The sequence below is a fragment of the Schistocerca cancellata genome, chromosome 5, assembly GCF_023864275.1.
Source record: "Schistocerca cancellata isolate TAMUIC-IGC-003103 chromosome 5, iqSchCanc2.1, whole genome shotgun sequence".
In the NCBI taxonomy this organism is placed as follows: domain Eukaryota; kingdom Metazoa; phylum Arthropoda; class Insecta; order Orthoptera; family Acrididae; genus Schistocerca; species Schistocerca cancellata.
In genome coordinates this window covers 592,852,955-592,875,333 of record NC_064630.1, presented here as the reverse complement: position 1 = coordinate 592,875,333, position 22,379 = coordinate 592,852,955, and the positions used below count along the sequence as shown (strand labels likewise).

The following is a 22,379-nucleotide window of genomic DNA, read 5'->3' as shown; positions in this document are numbered from 1 at the left end:
GATTATCATTCTTAGCTCGTATAATTTGTAGGCCCGTTTCTGTGGCTTGAAGACTTTGTTTGTATTTTGTGCATTTGTTCCCCACCAAGAATTCCTTTGAGTGTTGGTGTAAATAGTACGTATCTAAAACCTGAACTGACATAAATAACTTCTCATACATTCTTATTAGTTGGGCTACAGTAAGCACCCCAAGCAGGCTAATAGTAAACCTGTGACACACGTATGAATTAGTTGTCACTCCAAAGGTCAAACAAAAATTTGGATGGTTCAGAAATCAGTTGTGTTTTAATCCCTCTTACAATTTCTTTAGCAAATAAGCATCTTGAGTAGCATGTTAATGAAGCTGTTGACTTTAGTGGAATCCAGTGGAGCTAAAGTGTTATGACCTGTTTATGAAGCATAAATAATTCATGCTGACAGGGATGCTACATTAGCCTTCTCACTTCAAGGCCAAACCATTCATACTTCATAAATAAGTGACCATAAAACAGTATAATGGAAAGGAAAGATTGCTACTCACTATATAAAGGAGATGTTGAGTCATAGACAGACACAACAAAAGGGCTGCCATACATGTTGAGCTTTCAGCTAAAAGGCCTTTTTCTAAAGTAGACAACACACACACACACAACTCACACATGACTACTTTTTCTGACCACTGAGGCTACACTGCAAGCAACCACACCTAATGTGAGAAGCAGTCTGGGTGGTGGGGGTGAAGAGGAGGCTGGGGTGGGTTGGGGGAGGGATAGAAGGGTAGTTAGGGATGGGGGAAGGTAAAGTGCTGCTTCTGAGAGCATGAAAGGATGTCGTCTGGACAGGGTAGGGCAGCTGGGTGCAGTTGGGAAGGAGACTCAGAGGGGGAGGGGGGGGGGAGGGAGAGGAGCAGAAAAGGAGAGAAGTAGAGGAGGGGAAGAAAGATTGTGTGTGCACTGGTGGAATAAAAAGCTGTGTAGTGCTAGAGTGGGTGAAGGGAATGGGATGGTGGGTGAAGGATAGGGACTAACAAATGTTGAGGCCAGGGTAGTTACAGAAACATAGGATATATTGCAGGGAAAGTACCCACATGTTCTATTAAGAAAATCTGATGTTGGTAGGAAGGATCCAGATGACACAGGCAGTGAAGCAGTCTCCAGACTGAATAATGCTGTGTTGAGCAGCAATCTCAGCAACTGAGTGGTTCAGGTGTCTCTTGGCCAGAGTTTGCCAGAGGCCACTCATGCGGACAAACATCTTGTTTGTGGTCACGCCCACGTAGAATGCAGCACATGGTTGGAAGTTTGTGTGGTGCAGGTCCGGCCTCTAGGTCTGTTGTAGGGAAGTGAGCCATGAGGCAAGGAGTTGGAAGCAGGATTGGAGTAGGGGTGGACAAGGATATTGTGTAGGTTTGGTGGTCAGTGGAATACCACGGTGAGAAGGGTGGGAAGGATAGTGGGTATGATGTTCCTCATTTCAGGGTAAGGTGATAGGTAGTCGAAATCCTGAGATTCAGTTTCTCCAGCCCTGGGTGGTAATGAGTCAAGAGGAAATGTTCCTTTGTGGTCGGACATTGGGACTCACAGAGCTGGTAGGCGACTGGAGAGATAAGGCACAAGATATCTGTTTGTCCAGAGACAATGGTCATGTGTTTGAGAGTTGTGCCTGCATGAATCTTTGAGAGCGTGGTTTACTTTTAAAAAAGGCCTTTCAACTAAAACTCAACTTGTATGGCAGTCTATTTGTTGTCTCCTCTATATGGTGAGCAGCAATCTTTCCTTTTTACAATATTGTTGTTATTCCATCCTGGATTTTTCATTGTTTGGTCTTTTCAGTAAAACACTGTAGTTTCATAGTGGTTGGTCACTTGGCTATTGAAATATCTTGGGGTGCTATATTCAACACATAGTTTTTTCATGCTGATATCACATGCAGTAACAAATTTAATATGATACGACTTCTTGTTGTAGTCATTGTTTACAAATATTACAAACAATAGTAAGATTTTGTGTGCTCTTATGGCATGTATTAGTATTGTAGTATTTCTGGCCTTCTACTGTAGCAGTTACCTTCTCATGCTCTACAGAAGACAAAATGATGATATGTAGGAATGAGTTGCTGTCATTTTGACAATAGCAGTGGCAATTTTTATTAGCTTGTTGGCTGCAGCATGCTGTTTGGACAAATGTGCAACAAGAGATAATTTAGTGCATTGTTTGGGCTGTCGTTTGTGGGGTTTCCAACTGAAGGCTTACAGCATTGTGATGGTGCGGTGATTAAGACAATGCACTCGTATTTAAGAGGAATAGTGTTCAAATCCCCAACCTTTCAGATTTTGTTTCATTTCAGTTTTTCCTGAGTCATTTCAGATGAATGCTGGAATAGTTTCTTCACAAAGGTCACAGGCAGTTTCCTTTACGAATCTTGTGACACTAACCTTGTGAGACAACCTTTCAATTAATATGTCTCTGTTTCCAACCAATATCTCAATACATAGTTTCAATACTGGGAATAAGAAGAATGTATATGAAGACCTAAAATCACTTATCTAGGTCCCAAAAGATGTCCAATATTCAGGAATACACATTTTCAATAAATTGCCAGCAACCATTAAAAACTTGGTTTTAGATAAAGCACAGTTCAAACAGAGGTTTAAAGACTTTTTGATAGGCAACTCCTTCTACTCTATCTTAACAGGGTCTGTTAGACAAGCCTAAGTAAGAATATCTGTTAGATTTCAGTTTCGACAGCATTTGGTAACAACAGTCGAGATTAGGCATTTGTGTGTAATAACGTTATTAAAAGTGCATAACTATGTTTTGTTCTGACATTGTATTAATTCTGTGAATATTAACAGTTCCAGCTTACTGTAATGTATTCACATAATTTGACAATCTCCTAACAAATGATATGGGTAGTGAGTATTATATTCAAATGTTTTGTGTTATACTTTCTGACTTGTTCCACACCTACGAGAATCATCTCATTTTTGGTTCTATGGAACATAAATCTAATCTCATCTAATAATGACAACACTACTGTCAAGACATTAAATTTGTTACTTACCTTACTTAAAAGTGTGACTTTTCACTCCAGTGTCTATTTTCAAGTTTTTATAAGAATGTGTAGTCATATTATTGCATTGGTCATTACCAACAAGCTTCTTCACAGTTTCTCATAATCTCAAGTGACCTGTACTTAACAGAAGCTCCATCCATCAAGTGCTGACTTTGACCGTCATACTTTGATGTCTCACAATGGAATGGAATAACTTGAAGCCCCCAATATAAGTATTTTTATTCTTTGAACTGAGCAAGTTGGTAACATGCTGGACATTCGAGAGAACAGAGATTCAAATCACAATCCAGTCATCCAGATCTGGGTTTTATGTGATCTCCATAAATCACTCAAGGAAAATGCCTAGATTATTCCTTTTAAAAGGCTATGGAAAATTCCCTTTCCTACCATCGCCCTATCTAAGCATTTGCTCCACCCCTAATAACCTAATCATTGACAAGGTACAAAACCCTAATTTTCCTGTCTTTCCTCCTTTCTCCATTTCTTCCTTCCTTCCTTTGTAGTCTATGGGATTTCCTAGTTAAAGATTGAACTTGGAGAAGCATCAGATTTATGCATAAAAAGTTACTTACAAAAATAAAGTAATAATGCCATAGTACCAAAACACAATATTGAAGAATAGAAACCAGTAACAAGATGTTTGAAATATTGACTTTGAAAATGCCAAATTCTAAAACGCAACAAGATGGACCAGTCTCAGCACAAAATAATTATTAGACTGGGTTCAGAAAAAAAAAGAATTTACCCTTGGTCATGCTTTTCCTACATCAATTTAGAATTTGCTATTTCAGGTATGTAACTTATCTTGACAAGATGTAGAAAAACACATCACTTGCAAAACAATTAAAAAAGTCCATCGTTGGAAAACTTGGTACTCTTGGCTGATATAGGAATGCCATTTTGTGGGAAAAATTAAAAACTTCTAGGCACACCATCTGTTTTCTATTGTTGCCCAACTTTTCTCCATCCTGTTATGTGCCCCCCCTTTCCCTCCCCCCTCCCCTGCACCCCCCCTTTCCCTGCAGCCCCCCCCCCCCCCCATCAGACCCATCATTTCCCACTTCTGTTTCTCCTTACTTCTTGTGCACTGTGTGCTAAATCCTCTCACTTTGTTAGCATCTTACTTGTATTGTTTTCCTTCATTACTTAATTATTCTAGAGTCTGTAGCCTCTTAATGATACAATTTATCATACTCTTTTCCACACACCCCCCCAACCCACCCCACCCCTCCTCCCCTGCAGCCCTCCAATTATCCAATCTGGTATAGGCTTTGTTCAGGAGAGCTTATGCACCTTATGTTGATAAGGATTTCATTCATCCTGTTCTTTCTGAAAATTTACCTTGAATGTATTGTATTAATTCTGTGAATATTAGCAGTTCCAGCTTACTGTAATGTATTCACATAATTTGACAAGCTCCTAACAAATTATCTGGGTAATGAGTATTATATTCAAATGTTTCATATTTGAAATAATTTTTTTGTGTCAGAGCATTAAGTGGGACATTTCATTCATTAAACTAGTTACTGCATAATCATTTGTGGTTTGAATAGTATTAAAATTTAGATTTAATTTGTTTCTGAATTGGTACAATGATTTTGTATACTTCAAACTGTTTAACTCAATACTTCATTTTATTCTAAATCTTGTAGTAGTGTTATTGTATTTGTAAACCAATTTCATGATTGGCTGTAAATTAGCATTGTGGATTAATTGTTTTACTTGGCAAGAAACTGAGTTGTGAATCAAAGTTTATGATGGATTAAAACTGTGCTGTAGAGGAAGTCGATCCCAGCCAGTCTTCTCCATCCATTACTACCAGCACATACTCCTCTTTTATGCTCCCTAATTCTGAATCAAGGGAAGTTGGTGGATTCCAGTGTTTCCTGTCCAGTCAGTGTGTTTAGTAGCCGTTGTCAAATATTGTGGCTTAATGAGTGATGGAGCATTTTTAGTCCATTATGGATGCTTCATACAACAATGAAATATCAATGTGTTTAGTAGCCGTTGTCGAATATTATGGCATAATGAGTGATGGAGCAGTTTCAGTCCGTTATGGGTCATTCTTAGTACTTAAGGCTCAACACATTGAGTGAGACCTACTTCTTTAGACACTTGATGCACACATGGCACAGACAGTGTAGCCTCAGTAAGGAAGTAAGGGAAAGGGGGGAGAGGGGTGCTGCTCCCCTGCACTGCACTGCTCTGCTACATTCCCTGTCACCGTTTGTTTGCTGAGTGGATTTTGCTTCCTTGCTCTGTGCACTCCCCTCTGAAATTAGCAAAGAAATGTGGATGCACTAAACAATTCTCCTTAAATCTCTTTTACTTTCATTTTCTTTAATGAAAAAGGAAATACGAGTGAGCCATTTTTGTGCAATGTTCCACACTGGCTTAAGCTTGGGTTCACTTCCACGTAAAACACTTCTCTCTCTCTCTCTCTCTCGTTATTTTATTTATTTATTTTTAATTTAAGGAATAGCGCATTTTATGTTTCAGATGTTTCTTCCCATGGTGTGCAAACTTCCAGAGACTTGCTGATGCAGAACCTGAAATGCACTACTGATCCCAAATCTCTGATGGAAGTTGTGAAAGTGCATCATTCAATTATGAACAATAAGCATGTCATGCAGGCTCTGAGGTCACTGTTTGAACTGTCAAAATCTGAAAGGTTTGTTTTTATTGTTTTGGTTTATCAAAAGCTACATTTTTTATATACATTTTCACATTTTCAGTACACCGTTTTATGGCATAGAAAGACTGACATACACATGGAGATTTCTCATCACTGTTTGTCCTATCACCAGCTGAGATACAGAATTCTAGTTTCCCCCAGCAGCAAACTTTGGTTTGCACTAGATTTCCTACCTAATAGAATTTGAACATGCAATAACAAACATGCATAGGCAGTCTGTATTCTAAAAGGAATTGTACCATTTCCACAGAAACTGGTATGAAAAGGACTAACTGGTTGGAGGGAATGCAGATGCAGCTTTCTTTTACACAAAACACACACACACACACACACACACACACACACACACACACACACACATTGAAACTGATCTATTTGAAATAAACAAATTAACAGATGGTTAGCCGGGAACATTCAAAAGTGGAACACCCAGTATCCAGTAGAAAAATGTAAAATTAAATAACAGCACTCCAAGGTTTTGGAACCAACGGTTCCTTTTTCAGAGAGGTAAGAGATATTGGATGGGGGAGATGGGAGAGTAGTTAGAACCTAGCCTGATAGAGACCTTTCTTGCTTGAAGAGAAATATAGTGAAATATGTGATACAAAACTTCAGACTAATAGGAGCTCAGCACATTAATTATCACTCTGATATCTTCAGTTAAGAGACGAAGATGTAAGGGATAAAGTGAGATGTAAAATGGTTATAGAGGAGGAGGAGGAGGAGGAGGAGGAAGAAGAAGAAGAAGAAGAAGAAAAAGAAGAAGAGGAAGAAGAAGAAAAATTGTTTTAGAGGAAGAGGAGGAGGAAGAAGAAGAAGAAATGGCAAACACAATGGAGAGCAGAGGCATTTATAGGTGAGAAGAATAAATAAATAAAAAGATAAAATTCAAATGGAGGAAGGGATGTGATGGGCAAGACCAACATTGCTTCAGTGTAGAAGGGTGTTGGGATAAGGGGATATATTCAAGAGTAAATTCCCATCTTCACAGTTCAGGGAAATGTGCTTGGTTGCAGGAACCAAATTACCCTCATTATATAACAGACACTCAGGTGTCATGACGCATGTTGCACAGATTTTCAATAACATAGTACTGGACAAATTATCATTGTCTGTTTAAAATAAATTCATTGCAAAAAGAATGCATCATCATCATTTAAGAGTGATTATGCCTTTCAGCATTCAGTCTGGAGCATAGCCCCCCTTATACAGTTCCTCCATGATCCCCTATTCAGTGCTAACATTGGTGCCTCTTCTGATGTTAAACTTATTACTTCAAAATCATTCTTAACCGAATCCAGGTACCTTCTCCTTGGTCTGCCCCGACTCCTCCTACCCTCTACTGCTGAATCCATGAGTCTCTTGGGTAACCTTGCTTCTCCCATGCGTGTAACATGACCCCACCATCTAAGCCTGTTTGCCCTGACTGCTACATCTATAGAGTTCATTCCCAGTTTTTCTTTGATTTTCTCATTGTGGACACCCTCCTGCCATTGTTCCCATCTACTAGTACCTACAATCATCCTAGCTACTTTCATATCCGTAACCTCAACCTTATTGATAAGGTAACCTGAATCCACCCAGATTTCGCTCCCATACAACAAAGTTGGTCGAAAGATTGAACGGTGCACAGATAACTTAGTCTTGGTACTGACTTCCTTCTTGCAGAAGAGAGTAGATCGTAGCTGAGCGCTCACTGCATTAGCTTTGCTACACCTCGCTTCCAGTTCTTTCACTATGTTGCCATCCTGTGAGAATATGCATCCTAAGCACTTGAAACCGTCCACCTGCTCTAACTTTGTTCCTCCTATTTGGTACTCAATCCATTTATATTTCTTTCCCACTGACATTACTTTCGTTTTGGAGATGCTAATCTTCATACCATAGTCCTTACATTTCTGATCTAGCTCTGAAATATTACTTTGCAAACTTTCAATCGAATCTGCCATCACAACTAAGTCATCCGCATATGCAAGACTGCTTATTTTGTGTTCACATATCTTAATCTCACCCAGTCAGTCTATTGTTTTCAACATATGATCCATAAATAATATGAACAACAGTGGAGACAGGTTGCAGCCTTGTCTTACCCCTGAAACTACTCCGAACCATGAACTCAATTTACCGTCAACTCTAACTGCTGCCTGACTATCCATGTAAAGACCTTTAATTGCTTGCAGAAGTTTGCCTCCTATTCCATAATCTTGTAGAACAGACAATAACTTCCTCCTAGGAACCCGGTCATATGCCTTTTCTAGATCTATAAAGCATAGATACAATTCCCTGTTCCACTCATAACACTTCTCCATTATTTGCCATAAGCTAAAGATCTGGTCCTGACAACGTCTAAGAGGCCTAAACCCACACTGATTTTCATCCAATTGGTCCTCAACTAATACTCGCACTTTCCTTTCAACAATACCTGAGAAGATTTTACCCACAACGCTGATTAAAGAGATACCTCTGTAGTTGTTACAATCTTTTCTGTTTCCATGTTTAAAGATTGATGTGATTACTGCTTTTGTCCAGTCTGATGGAACCTGTCCCGACTCCCAGGCCATTTCAATTATCCTGCGTAGCCATTTAAGACCTGACATTCCACTGTATTTGATGAGTTCCGACTTAATTTCATCCATCCCAGCCGCTTTATTGCACTGCAATCTATTAACCATTTTTTCCACTTCCTCAAATGTGATCCTATTTCCATCATCATTCCTATCCCATTCTACCTCGAAATTTGAAACATTACTGATCGCATTTTCACCTACATTGAGCAACTCTTCAAAATATTCCCTCCATCTGCCCAAGGCATCCACAGGATCCACCAGCAGTTTTCCTGACCTGTCCAAAATACTTGTCATTTCCTTCTTACCTCCCTTTCGAAGACTGCTAATTACACTCCAGAATAGTTTTCCAGCAGCTTGACCCATAGTCTCCAACCTGTTTCCAAAGTCTTCCCACGATTTCTTCTTGGATGCTGCAATTATCTGTTTGGCTTTGTTTCTTTCTTCAACGTAACTTTCTCTGTCTACCTGGGTTCTGGTATGTAGCCATTTCTGATACGCCTTCTTTTTCCTTTTACAGGCTGCCTTGACTGTATCATTCCACCAAGTTGTTTGCTTCATCCTACTTTTACAGACTACTGTTCCTAGACATTCTTTAGCCACTTCTAGTACTGTGTCCCTGTACCTTGTCCATTCGTTTTCCAATGACTGTAATTGACTACATTCAACTAACTGGTACCTTTCTGAGATCGTTGTTATGTACTTGTGCCTGATTTCCTTATCCTGAAGTTTCTCCACTCTTATCCTCCTACATATGGACCTGACCTGCACTTTCGGCACTTATTAATATTTCCAGAAGAAAAAAAGTGGATCACAACTGAAAAATAACAACTTCACAATTGATCCTCTAGTTTCACTCAGTTTATGTTTAAACTCACTGATACCAGTTAAATTTTGTGTCCCCCCCCCCCTTTTTTTTTTACCCAGTCCATAAACTTTTATCTTTTGGTGCCTCTTTTAAAAAAACCTCCATAAATGTGTTAGTAGTATTGATTTTCATTTATGAAAATTACCTTCAAACCATCAGTAACTATAGTTATACCAAAACAAAATTTGTGCTTGTCAGCATTATCCCAATTTATCTAAGGTGTAGATTAGTATATTGTAGTAGCCACCAGAAAGATCGCGGGAGGCGCACATTGGCACGGCGCGTCACGGACGGTAGTTGCCGCCAGTAGAGTCCCGTCCACCAGAGGGCACGCGAGAATTCGGATGCGACCTCTGCCGGCGTAACAACAAGAACAACAGCAACAACTCCGGCAGGACAGGCCGGGCGCAGTCAGTCAACATCGGGCATGCCTAGGACACAGTCCCGGTCTACGCTAAGTGAAGTGCGACGTAACGTGAACAGTGTTACTACACAATTGGCGACGAGTAGGGTCGTTCTTTCGCATGTTGCGTCGTTGTTCCGGTTTCGCAGTTTCTCCACGGCATGGAGGATTTGGTGCGGGTTTTGGTTGCGCAGCAGACGGAGCTCATGGCCACCATGAAACAAGTGCTTCCGGCGTTGCTCTCCACGCCGTCTGCTCCGGCGCAGTTCCCTCCTCCCTTTCCCCCGTATGACGAGACGGCAGAGGATTGGGACGCATATGAACATCGCCTTCGGCAGCATTTCCAGGCGTTTCATGTTGCCGATGCGGAGGTATGTCGTGCTCTCTTCTTGTCTTGGATATCTCCCTCGCTGTATCAAGTTTTGCGGCAGCTAGCGCCGTTGCAGGAACCCTCGTCCTTGTCGTTTGACGCATTGTGTTCATTGCTGTCTTCATATTATCGCCGCCGCACGCATGTTGTGGCGGCTAGGGTCGAGTTCTATCAATGCAAGAAACAGCCCCATCAGTCTTACCGGGCGTGGGCCGCTACCCTGCACGGTCTTAGTCGCAAGTGTCATTTTGTCACGGAGCAGTCGCGGGAGTCGTATGCCCATGTTATGGTCCGCGATGTCATTGTTTGTTCGGCCCCTGATCGGGAGGTCCAGCAACGGGCCCTGCAGTTAGAAGACCCTTCCCTCGAGGAAGTCCTGTCCATTGCTCAATCGTATGAAGTCTCTCAAGCAGCAGGTCAACAGCTGGAGGCGTGGTGCGACGTCGCGGAGGTTCAGGGCGGCGCGGCCGCATCCACTGTGTCCGGGGTGGACGACGTGCGAGCGGTACAATCCGGCCGTTACGGCCGCTCCCGCGCGGTGCGTAAACAGAATTCCGGCCGCCGGCCCCTGTTGCCGTCCTGTGCGTCGTGCTATATACATCACGATCGGTCAAAGTGTCCCCAGCGTTGGGCCGTTTGTCGCAAATGTCATAAAAACGGTCTCATTGCTAAAGTTTGCCGCTCAGCCTCAAAGGAATCGAAGGAAGCAAGTACAGAGGACATGGACGTTGACATTCAGGAAGTTTCATCGGGCCAGGCTCCCGACGCATCGGCACGCAAACTCTTTATCGAGGTGTCGGTTCGGTCGCGCCGGTTACAACTGCAGGTAGATACGGGCGCGGCAGTTTCATTGTTGAATACACAAACGTATTCCGACCTTGGATCGCCGCCGTTGGCGCCAGTTTACCAGCGTCTACACGGTTATGGTAAACAGTTCATTCCCCTCCTGGGTCAATTCACTACCGACGTGACTTACAAATCAGTCACTCGGCCTATTACTTTTATTGTTGTCAGTGATGCGAGCTCCGCTAACCTTTTTGGCCTGGATGCCTTTCAAGCTTTCGGTTTTTCTATCGCTGACACCATACAGTAGGTCTCCGAAGACGTTCCCTATCACTCATTGGAATCTTTGATCTCAGACTTTCCAGATATTTTTGAGGAGGGCCTGGGGCGTGTTTCAGATTTTGAAGCTCACTTAACGTTGAAGGCGTCTGCTCGCCCGCGTTTTCTACGCGCGAGGCAGATCCCCTTGGCTCTCCGCCCTCAGGTAAAGGAAGAGCTTGACCGGCTGACAGCCCTAGGGGTCGTTCTTCCCATTTCTTCCAGTGAGTGGGCTTCGCCCCTCGTTATTGTCAAGAAGCCCTCGGGAAAATTACGTCTTTGTGGCGATTTTAAGGCCACCATTAATTCCAAATTGGTGGTGGACACCTATCCTTTGCCTCGTGCTGATGAATTGTTCTCCGCCGTGGCGGGAGGCCACTATTTTTCGAAAATCGATCTGTCAGAGGCTTATCGTCAGATACCACTTGATGAGGACTCCAAACGGCTAGCAGTCGTCAACACCCCGTTTGGCCTTTACCAATACCAGCGGTTGGCTTTTGGGATATCCAGTGCCCCGGCGATATTCCAGCATTATCTTGAGCATGTCATGTCGACAATCCCTCATTGTATTAATTACCTGGATGACATCATTGTCACGGGCCGCAGCACGACGGACCACTTGCACAACCTTCGCACCCTCTTTCTCAAATTCAGGTCTGTGGGCTTGCGTTGCAAACTGCATAAGTCAACCTTCTTCCAACCGTCCATTGAGTATGTGGGCTACACCATATCTCGGCACGGCATCCAGCCACTAGGAAGTTTGGTCCAAGGTATCGTCAACCTTCCTCGGCCCACTTCGCTGAAGGAGTTACAAGCTTTTTTAGGCAAGATAGCCTATTACCACCGGTTCATTCCCAGGGCTTCCACTATAGCCCACCCCCTGTACTGCCTTCTGCACAAGGGTGTTCCTTTTGATTGGTCGCCTGCGTGCGAGCGAGCGTTCACCTCGTTGAAGGGCCTCCTCACGTCAGCCCCTTGTTTGGCTACTTTTGATCCCCATAAGCCATTGGTCCTGGCTACGGATGCTTCGCAGTATGGGGTAGGGGCGGTCCTGGCCCATCGCAACGCAGATGGTTCCGAGCAACCACTGGTGTTTGCGTCGAAAACGCTTAGTCCCGCGCAGGCCCATTACTCCCAGGTGGAAAAAGAGGCTTTGGCCATTGTCTACGCTGTTACCAAGTTTCACCCTTTCTTGTATGGCACAAAGTTTCAGTTAATCACTGACCATAAGCCGTTAATATCGTTATTTGGCCCCGCCTCTCAGATTCCGGATAGGGCAGCCCACAGACTACAGCGCTGGGCCTTGTTCCTCTCTAAGTACCATTATGACATTCGTTTTCGCCCTACAGGCCAGCATGCCAACGCCGACGCTCTTTCCCGTCTTCCGGTGGGCCCGGACCCTACATTTGATCGAGAGGAGATTATGTGTTTTCATTTGGATGTGGCGTCCCGCCAAGCGGTTGATGGCTTCCCGATCACTAGTTCTCGAGTCGCCAGGGAAACGGCGGCTGACCCGGTTCTCCGGCAAGTAGTTCGCCTCATTCAGCAGGGGTGGTCGTCCCGCCGTCCGGGCCGGGCCTCGGACCCTCTTCGTAATTATTTTCTTCTACGAGACCGTCTCTCGGTCTTGGAAGGAGTTCTCCTTCTGGCTACCGATGATACAGCTCCTCGCGTGGTTGTTCCTGCAAGTTTACGAAGGGAGGTCCTCAAGTTATTACATGCGGGGCACTGGGGTGTTTCCCGTACTAAAACCTTGGCTCGCAGACATGTGTACTGGCCCGGTATTGACAGAGAAATTGAGCACTTGGTGGCCGCCTGTTCCCACTGTGCGAGCCAACAAGCATCTCCCAGGGCAGCGTTCTCTTCATGGCCGCCGGCAACCCAGGTGTGGGAACGTGTTCACATCGATTTTGCGGGCCCGTTTCTCAATGGCTTTTGGCTCATTGTCATTGATGCTTATTCCCGATTCCCATATGTGGTTCGCTGCTCCTCAACCACTTCAGAAGTCGCAATCCAGGCACTAGCAAAAATCTTTTCTGTGGAAGGTCTGCCTATCACCCTGGTCTCGGACAATGGACCGCAGTTTCTTTCGCAGACCTTCCAGGATTTTTGTAGGCGCTTCGGTATTCGGCACGTGTGCTCCCCCCCTTCCATCCACAATCGAATGGGGAATCTGAGCGCATGGTGCGCACCTTTAAGACGCAGATAAAAAAGTATGTGCACGAATTTCCTGCAGAGGAAGCATTGACGTTTTTCTTGACGGCATACCGGACCACACCAATGGGAGACCGCAGCCCCGCAGAGCTCCTCCATGGGCATCAACCTAGGACTCTGCTGCACCTCCTCCAGCCTGGTCCTCGCCAGTCTTCACAAAACGGAGTACCTGGCTTTCCACTGGGTAAGTCAGTCTGGGCCCGTGGGTTTGGTCGCAATCCACATTGGATACCGGCGGTGGTCCTGCACCGCCATGGCCGCCGGCTCTATACCTTGCAGGCGGGGGACCGGGTGGTACGTCGTCACCAAAATCAGCTCCGTCCATGTTCGGGCACCCACCCTCCGACCTCTCGGACACCGGCTTCCCCATTGCCGGCACCTGTATTGGTTTCACAGGGGACGTTACCTCCTCTCCCCGCTGTGACTCTGCCACACTGCGATGGTTCTCAGCCTTGGCAGCCTCCAGTGGCTCCAGCACCGGCATCGCCGTCATTCGAGATGCCCCAGCGAGAGCCGGCCCCCCTAGCCGGCCCGGTTTCGCAGGGGGCTAGTTCCCCTGTGGTCGTCCCTTCCCCTTCGTCCCCGCCACTGGGTCTTGCCCCTCCTGAGGTGGAACAGGATCCAGACTTCGACAGCTTGTCGCCCGTGCTGTCCCGGGCTCCGGTTGTGGGACGACGGGGGCCTCTTCGTGTGGGTCACTTCCAGCCGTATTCGAAGGTTCCAGCTCGAGGGTTGGCAGATCCCCTCGACTCCGGCCATCCAATGGATGTGGAGGTCATCGCTCCTGCCCGACGCTCCACCTTCCGACGCAGTGGATCACAGTGGCTTCATCCCCTGAAGGAGGAGGAGTGTAGTAGCCACCAGAAAGATCGCGGGAGGCGCACATTGGTACGGCGCGTCACGGACGGTAGTTGCCGCCAGTAGAGTCCCGTCCACCAGAGGGCACGCGAGAATTCGGACGCGACCTCTGCCGGTGTAACAACAAGAACAACAACAACAACAACAACAACAACTCCGGCAGGACAGGCCGGGCGCAGTCAGTCAACATCGGGCATGCCTAGGACACAGTCCCGGTCTATGCTAAGTGAAGTGCGACGTAATGTGAACAGTGTTACTACATATATCTTCAAGAGAATAATCGTGAAATAGCAAGAGTACAATTGAAACATCAAATAATACATCATTTAAGGAATTATGAATGCACAGAGCTATCACAGTTCTTTGTTACATGCAGTAATGACACTAACTTCACACCCATCTGGAGAAGCAGCTTCTTCCTCTGGCTTCTACCAGTTACAGGGTCCTCTCTCAGGAACCCTTTTCCAGGTAATCCACAGATAAGAGGTGTTACACAAGCCATGGGCCGCAGGAGCTGCAGACTGTTGATGGCCAGACTATGTGCTCTTCATCTACTCCAACACCCACAGTGGATAGGTCAGAATTTTCAGTGACAAAAGTTGTGAAAGTGAAGAAAAAAAAGAAGAAATCTCTGGAGAGTGTTACTCCAGTGACCATGGAGATGCCATATTCTGCTGTGCCGTCAGATTCCACGTCATTGTTTACTGGTGTTTTTCCACCACCGCCAGTGATAAGACAGTTGATCCCGAGATGCAAAGTGTCTTCCTGGCTCCTGCATACTGATTTGAACACTCTGAACATGATGGTACAATGAAACTACCAGAACTACAACAGCTAATTTCCTCTCATTTTGCAATTTATGTTGCTCTCCAAGAAACACACTTCACTAACGATCATTCCCCAACTCTTCAAGCTTACCATGCTTTATGTCTGAACCGTACTGACCCGTAGAGCTTATCTGGAGAAGTCTGTACATTGCTTCGCACAGATGTCAGCAGTGTGTGGATTCCCCTCCGAATGATATTGGAACCAATAGCAATACAAACACAGAGTGTGTACAATCCGGGAAAAACCCAGGAATTTTTTCATTCGGGAGAAAACCAGGAAAAACCTGGGAATTTTTCGGAATTTCGGGAATTTATCATTGTTTTATCTTTCAGTTAAATTTTTGTAATTTTGACTGGTAAGAATTTATTCTCTAGCAAAGAATGTTACTGTATCCTGCTACTGGAAAATGATACTTCAGCAATAAAATGTAAACGAGAGGAAAAACAATTAAAACTTTAGTGCCAAAGGACATGCGCCATTTACAACAACAAAACACCGTGCACACACAAGTGTCTGCAAACAGCAAAAATATGTCAAAGGCCTTAGGGCAGAGACTGTGTAATACTTAGTAACAATACGCTGTTTTCTATGAGCGTGATGTCACAACTATTTACATTAGGTTCGTTTGACCTGTTGCCAGCAGGCTCATGTGCATCTGTAGTTGACTCGTGTATGAGCAGTACCTTCTCCTGCTTCCTGCTACCTGGAAGTGTGGCTGTTAGTTGTATAGGCAGCAAGCAGCCAGATGCTAACGAGAAAATTTTTTCTCACACGCCCTAGCTGCCAGATTCGTGCATGCGCAGAGTTCTCTGAGTTGTAGTGGGAGGGGGTTAGTCTCCACCTGACCCCTGTTTGCGGTAAGTGATTTCGCTGTTTCCTCTTCGTTTACAGCTCCCACGTCAAATGAAAACAAAACGGGTTTCTGCGGCTGGGAGCTATCAAATGAATTATAATACATTCATGTAATTACAGAGGGCAAAAATATATTATTAGTTTCATTTTTCTGATTTTATTTTATTTCCAAATTTTTAGCAGTCAAACATTAATCGCCTTGCAGAACAATGAAGTTATTTTTGTCAGTTTGCTAAAGATATTTGGCTTTGTTAATCTTTCCACTGAGGCAATCAATTAATTTGAAACGAAGTGTTTTGTTCCACAGTATTTGCTAGTTACAACTGTTCGCTGAATTTAAAGTGCACATTTTCATCTTCTGCCATGTATGGTATTATGCCATAATAAAGAACTAATTATGAGATGGAAAAAAATGGAAATGTCGTGTGGTTAGGGCCTCCCGTCGGGTAGACTGTTCGCCTGGTGCAGGTCTTTCGATTTGACGCCACTTCGGCAACCTGCGCGTCGATGGGGATGAAATGATGATGATTAGGACAACACAACACCCAGTCACTGAGCGGAGAAAATCTCCGACCCAGCCGGGAATCGAACCTGGGCCCTAAGGATTGACAGTCTGTCACGCTGACCACTCAGCTACCGAGGCGGACATTATGAGATAGTACTAGTACTCCAAGAAAATTTACATCCCAAAAACCACACTGAAAAGCTTAATATTAGATGGGACTGGAAAAAAACAATGTGCACTTCAAGCTGAATTATGCATTTTAGTATGGTTTACGAAATTCTGATGCTTTTGGAGTATCCTCTGATGTCCTGTTTCTTTTATGTCATAATGTAACCTCTCTAAGTGCTTTATACATAAGAATATGCAGGCTTCCTACACCACCGCAGCTGCGCACACTCAATAATGCCTGTTTTCTGGCGCTCTCTGTCAACTGCTAAATCGAATCTGTTTCTAACAGTCTCGGGGCTATATTGCGAATGGTGGTTCAGAAAGCGTTACTTTCAAAGTAAATTTCTTTTTACTCAAGATGAATTATGTTACATGTGAGAAAGTGGGATTAATTTCTTGAATCAAGAGCATTTCAAACTGAACACTTTGAGGACCATCCACTTACAAGAATTTCGAGCCCAGAAGACCAGACATTTATATTATTATTTTAAATTTACTGGCACATTTGTGTGCAATATTATATGTGAAAGCTTAACTTTTCTTGTAGCTATACTATGTATATTAATGTAAACCATTAACTTGTCCTCTTTGTGTGCTCGTGCTACGTAACAGTGATCTTGCTATTGGCTGACAATAGCAAGTGTCCTATGCTCTGAATATCTGCTGTCATTGGCTGGTGAGATCACATTGCATGAGATATGACTGGCTTACGAAAGGATGTCACAATCTCGATTTCAACGCTCCGGAAACTAACGTGCTGTGTTTGGTGCAGTTCGAATTTATACTTTCGTGATACAAAAATATGCAGCGTATATGTAGCTGCACGTCAAAGGTCTTTCCAAAACTTCTCTTCCCCATTTTTTTTCGGGAAGTTCTACGCTAGTGTATAAAATGTTAACCATTCAAAGGAGTGATAAGTTTTACAGTTCCAAAGGAAAAATCTATGGAAAACTACTGTCACTTGGCATGGAGAAGTGTATTTTTGCCGGGAAAACGTATACTTTTTAAACGAGATATCCGTAAAAAATCTGGGAATTTTTTTTACTTGTCCACGTGTACACCCTGAAACACAAACAACCCCAGCTATCACCATTTTTAACATTTATATACCTCCAGGTAGGCCATGTACTTACTTTGAGATGGCCACCATAATACAACCTCTCCCATGCCCCCCCCCCCCCCCCCCACCACCACCACCACCACCACCACCTCTTCTCGTACTTCAGGACTTTAATGTGCACCAACAGCTGTGCAGAAGTAAAACTTTGCCTGATAGGGGCCTTCTCATTGGCAAGTTTCCTTGTAATTCATCTTCCTAATCTTGCCACCTCCTTGACAATACTCCCACCCACTTCAATGCCTCCCATGGCAATTTTTTGGCTATCAACCTTACGACCTCATTTCCTAATAATGTGGCTTCGCTACAGTCATCGCCACATGACGATCTTTGTAACAGTGGCCACTTTCTGCTGATCTGCTTTCTTACCTCCACCCAATGGACCAATTAGCACTTTGGGCTCTTTGAAGAGCCAACTCACAGTTGTATACCTCTGCTACCACTGTCACTCCCCCTCTTCAGATTGCATCGAGGAGGTTTTGGGAGATGTCTCCAACATGGCAACCCACTCAGTTGGAACTGCTATTTTCCTTTTCATGGACACCATTTGCTGCTGTGGAGGACCAGAGACATTGCAGCAACTGTTTAGGATTGTGGATGGGCCCCGTAACATCTGAAGAACACCTTTCACAAACTACTCTCCTTACTTTTAAGTGGCTTTGCACTTAAGGTCTCCTATTTAATTAAATGAAGTAAGAAGGGCTCCTGGTGTGTTACATTTCCTCCTTACGAACATTTGCTGCCTCATGCTAGGCGTGGGCCAAACTCCATAATCTTCTGGGCTGCTAAAATTAAGCAACTGTTCTGGATCTCTTCCTTCAGGTTGTATTTGTACCAACAACTGATTTTTGCTGAGCACCATGAAATCCACTTTGCGACAGTGCTGGCATCATCATCTTTTCCAGCTACCTTCAGAACACATAAGTGATCAATTTAAGACATCTCCCTACCCTTAACACCTTCCTCCCCCTCTCTACGCCATGCCAAACTACAATGAGCCTTTGATTGGAACTGCTTGAGGCTCTTGACTCGTCACACGATATGGCCCCAGGCCCTGAGTCAGTTCATAATCAGATGATCCAACATCTGAATGTTCCTCAAAATCACTATCTACTCAGAGTTTTCAACCATATTAGGCTAGAAGGTGTTTTCTCCTCACAGTGCCAAGATAGTATCATCATCCCAGTCCTTTAGCCGGAACATCCATTGACAGCTACTCTTACATTTACAAAGAAAAAAATAAACATAAAACTCAAAACAGCATTTTCTACCAATGATTAAAACTGTACAATAAATTACCAAAAGAGATTAAAGAAACTGCAAAAATACACTTATTTAAAAAGGCAGCTAAAAAGTACCTGTTATGCAATATGTTTTATACATTGAAGGATTACTTAGAGAAAACAGAGTAGGGGTTTGATAAAAAAATGTTATACAAATAAATAATAATAATAATGATTATAAAACATCCAACATTCCACATAACATCTTCACTTTGTTTTTTTTCCTTCTTTTTTTTCCTTTCTAGAAACACTCTCCTCTCAAGCTGTGCATAGCACAGTACTAACACCTCTTCCTCTTTCTGAGCTCAACATCTCACTCATTTTGGAGGGTTGCTGACTCAGTTTTTCAGTATAGCAAATGGGAAGTTGCAGTACAGAAAATGGTCCAGAGATCACCAGTGTGTGTGTGTGTGTGTGTGTGTGTGTGTGTGTGTAGTGGTTGAAGTGAGTGAAGTGTTATGAAATGATGTGTGTATAGTGTGTGCATTGACTGACAGTGAGATATGAGTGAACAGTGTGGCATTACATTATTTAATAAGTTATTTGTAAAAAAAAGTATTGTATACCGGAAGTAGAATCTAATGATTGTCTCTAACTAGAAGTCTGTAAATATATGTGTATACAAATTAGCTTATTTTAAATTGGTCTAAAATTCTAAATAGTGTGACATGTCCTATACCCTTGTAAAAAGAGATCTACGGACAAATAAAGCTGCTGCTGCTGCTACTACTACTACTACTACTACTACTACTACTACTGCTAAATATCAGTGCCACTTCATTACTGAAAAGATTATACTTGGAATTGGCATTTTATAAATTGTCACAGGTCTCCAGTCTGTGGCTTGGATATGTGATGTAAAAGTCTGGATATTTTCTACATTAATTGTACTATCTATTTTCCAATTGGTGCCACAGTCCTCCTCACAGATACTTGCACTATTGATAGTGAGTCTTTGCCTATTGTGGTCAGAGAGACCATTCAAGACTTGCCTGGTTGTTGTATCATCTATTTTAGTTTGGTCTATAAATATATTATCGATCATTGAGCTTGTACATGAAGTTATTCTAGTAGGGAAGCTAACTGCAGAAGCAAGATTATATGTAGTCATCAGATTTTCTAGGTCTAGTCTGTCTCTGCAATTTCTTAGAAAGATTAAATTTCCCCAAGCACTATCACATCTCTTGTGTGTTTGAATAAGTATATTAGGAGAGCATCTACATTGTTCAAAAAGAGATTAAATTTCCCTGAAGGTGCTCTGTACACTGTAACTGCTGATATATGAGAGTTATTCAAAGACAATTCTATGGCACATGCTTCAAAATGTTGTTCTAAACAATAATTCTCCACATCAAATGTTCTTCATGTGACTCTGTTTTTATCATAAATGGCAATACCACTTCTTTCTTTACACTTTCTACAAAATGATGTAGCTAAGTAATAATTATTTGTCACAAGTTTTTCTGTACCAGAATCGGTATGGTGCTCACTAAAGCACAGAACATCGGCATAATCTATACCTCGTGGCTCATGGACATTGATTAAGTAGTTTCAGTTAAATGTATGGACATGGTATTTTTTACTACCGATTTCTCCAGTTTGGTCTGTTTCCATACACTGATTGATTGAGAAGAAGCACTTTTACCTTGTTTATTCACTTGCCAGTTGTCCTCTGTAGCGTGCCTATACCGAGTCCTACAATTATCTCTTGTAGTGGTACACTCTTCGTTCAAGCAGTGTGTCCTGGCTTCACATTGTTCCTTGCATTTGCAATAATGTCATAGCTTATAGTGGCGAAATGATTTTTCCCATACCAGTTGAGGTGAAAGCCATGAGTGGTGTAAAGTTCTCTACCAAATTTGTGAGCTTCAATCCTATGAATATACACAGAACTGCTGCAGATTTCTGCATAATGTATATTTGGAGCTATTACTGCCTTGTTTACACACAAGGATTGTATTAAGTCATGCCTGTGTTGAATGTCAAACACAATTACATTAGAATGCTTCAGGAAGTTTAGAGCTGTTCTTAACTCATTGGCGGCATGCAAACCTTCTTTGTGTGCAACATCATTTGAATCACCATAGATCACAACGTAGTCTTACTTGGTTATCTTTTGAGAAGTACCTGTTACTGTTGATAGTACTTGGTCGATGCGAGCACCTGCTTTGATATAACCTATGGCACTTACCTCTTTGTTCGAATTTTTTATTTTGTGGGAAACACCTCTAAGATGACCATCATCCAGTAAAAACACTTTTCTTCCAGTGGCATTTGTTGTGTTAGTTAAATTTTCCAGCTTCTCGAGCATTAGAAAAATATTGTTTTTATTTTCAAGTGCCAATTTTGACTGGAGGGGAAGCACAGGTTGTTTAATTTTTGCAACCTTTTTCTCGTGGCTTATTATTTGATGGTTCTCTGATAAATTACTTTGATGCAGCACATGAGAATTTATACGCTATGATCTGTGCAGCTAGCAGCATGCATTGGAGTAATGGCATTATTAACATTATCTTCAGCCGTTGTGTAAACTACTTCTTTATTACACCCGCTTTTGGCCTGATTTCCAGTCTTTAGTTTATTATGTTCACTTTCAGTATTTCTCAGCCTGTCAGTTAACACTCTGTTTTCTCCAATTGATCTGCACACAATTTCTTGCAGTGAGTTAATACTTTCAACGACTTTGGATTTGTCAGGGTGCACATCACACATTACACACTTTGTACTGAATGGTTTCTCACCATAGTTTACATAGCACAAGACTTGGAACGTTGCAGAGCACTACTGCTGTATTTCTTTTTACCTTTGATGCCTGATACGTATGAGAATTCACAAAAACTGGATGTACAATTTCATTTAACTCTTTACTTATCCCCATCTTGAAAACTTGTTACCATTGTGCAAAACAAATAAAACTTTTTCCTCTTTTGCAGCTGTACCTATCCTTCAGGGCATCCCAAGTGAATAATATCATATGATTTTTTAAATTTTCATCAAGACGTGCCCAATAGTTGTGCGTTTCACGTATATTGTTCTTAATGTTATATTTTTTACCACATATTGAAACTTAATTTTTTGAATCAGTCTTGTAATTATGTGGTTTGCATATATTCTTCTTCTTCTTCTTCTTCTTCTTCTTCTTCTTCTTTTTCCCGTCCTTTATAAACATCTGGGATTAAAGCACCTTGTGCTTGGATGAGAGCTGTGCTTAATTCCAAGGACAAACTCCATTACCACCAGTATAGTAAATCCTCGAGACAGTTTTTGAGAAAGTGTAAAACAAGCAATGTATTCAAGAAATAAAACACTCAAAGAACAAAGCAAAAACAATTTGAACATTATTTACAAGAAACAAACAAAAATAGTGGTCCAAATTCAATTTAGCTCCTAGAAAATAGCTCCAGCAAAAATGGTGATGCATTGAAATCATTGACCTCCAAATCCAGTTATTACTTTTTAACAGTGGGTGCAAACATTGCACCTACTAATGAAGAACTAG

The 22,379-nt window shown here is 42.7% G+C and overlaps 1 protein-coding gene across 6 annotated transcripts in view; it reads left to right on the top strand.

Annotated features, from left to right (window-relative positions):
* Window positions 1-22,379, top strand: part of LOC126187753 (uncharacterized) — a 100,587-nt gene that overhangs the window by 19,416 nt on the left and 58,792 nt on the right. For 5 of the 6 annotated variants that reach the window (XM_049929008.1, XM_049929010.1, XM_049929011.1 and 2 more), the window contains one exon: window positions 5,554-5,725. In XM_049929008.1, coding sequence (XP_049784965.1) covers window positions 5,554-5,725 — 172 coding nt within the window. Of the gene's footprint in view, window positions 1-5,536; window positions 5,726-22,379 lie in introns of all 6 variants that reach the window. The other variant, XM_049929009.1, reaches the window with a different exon arrangement.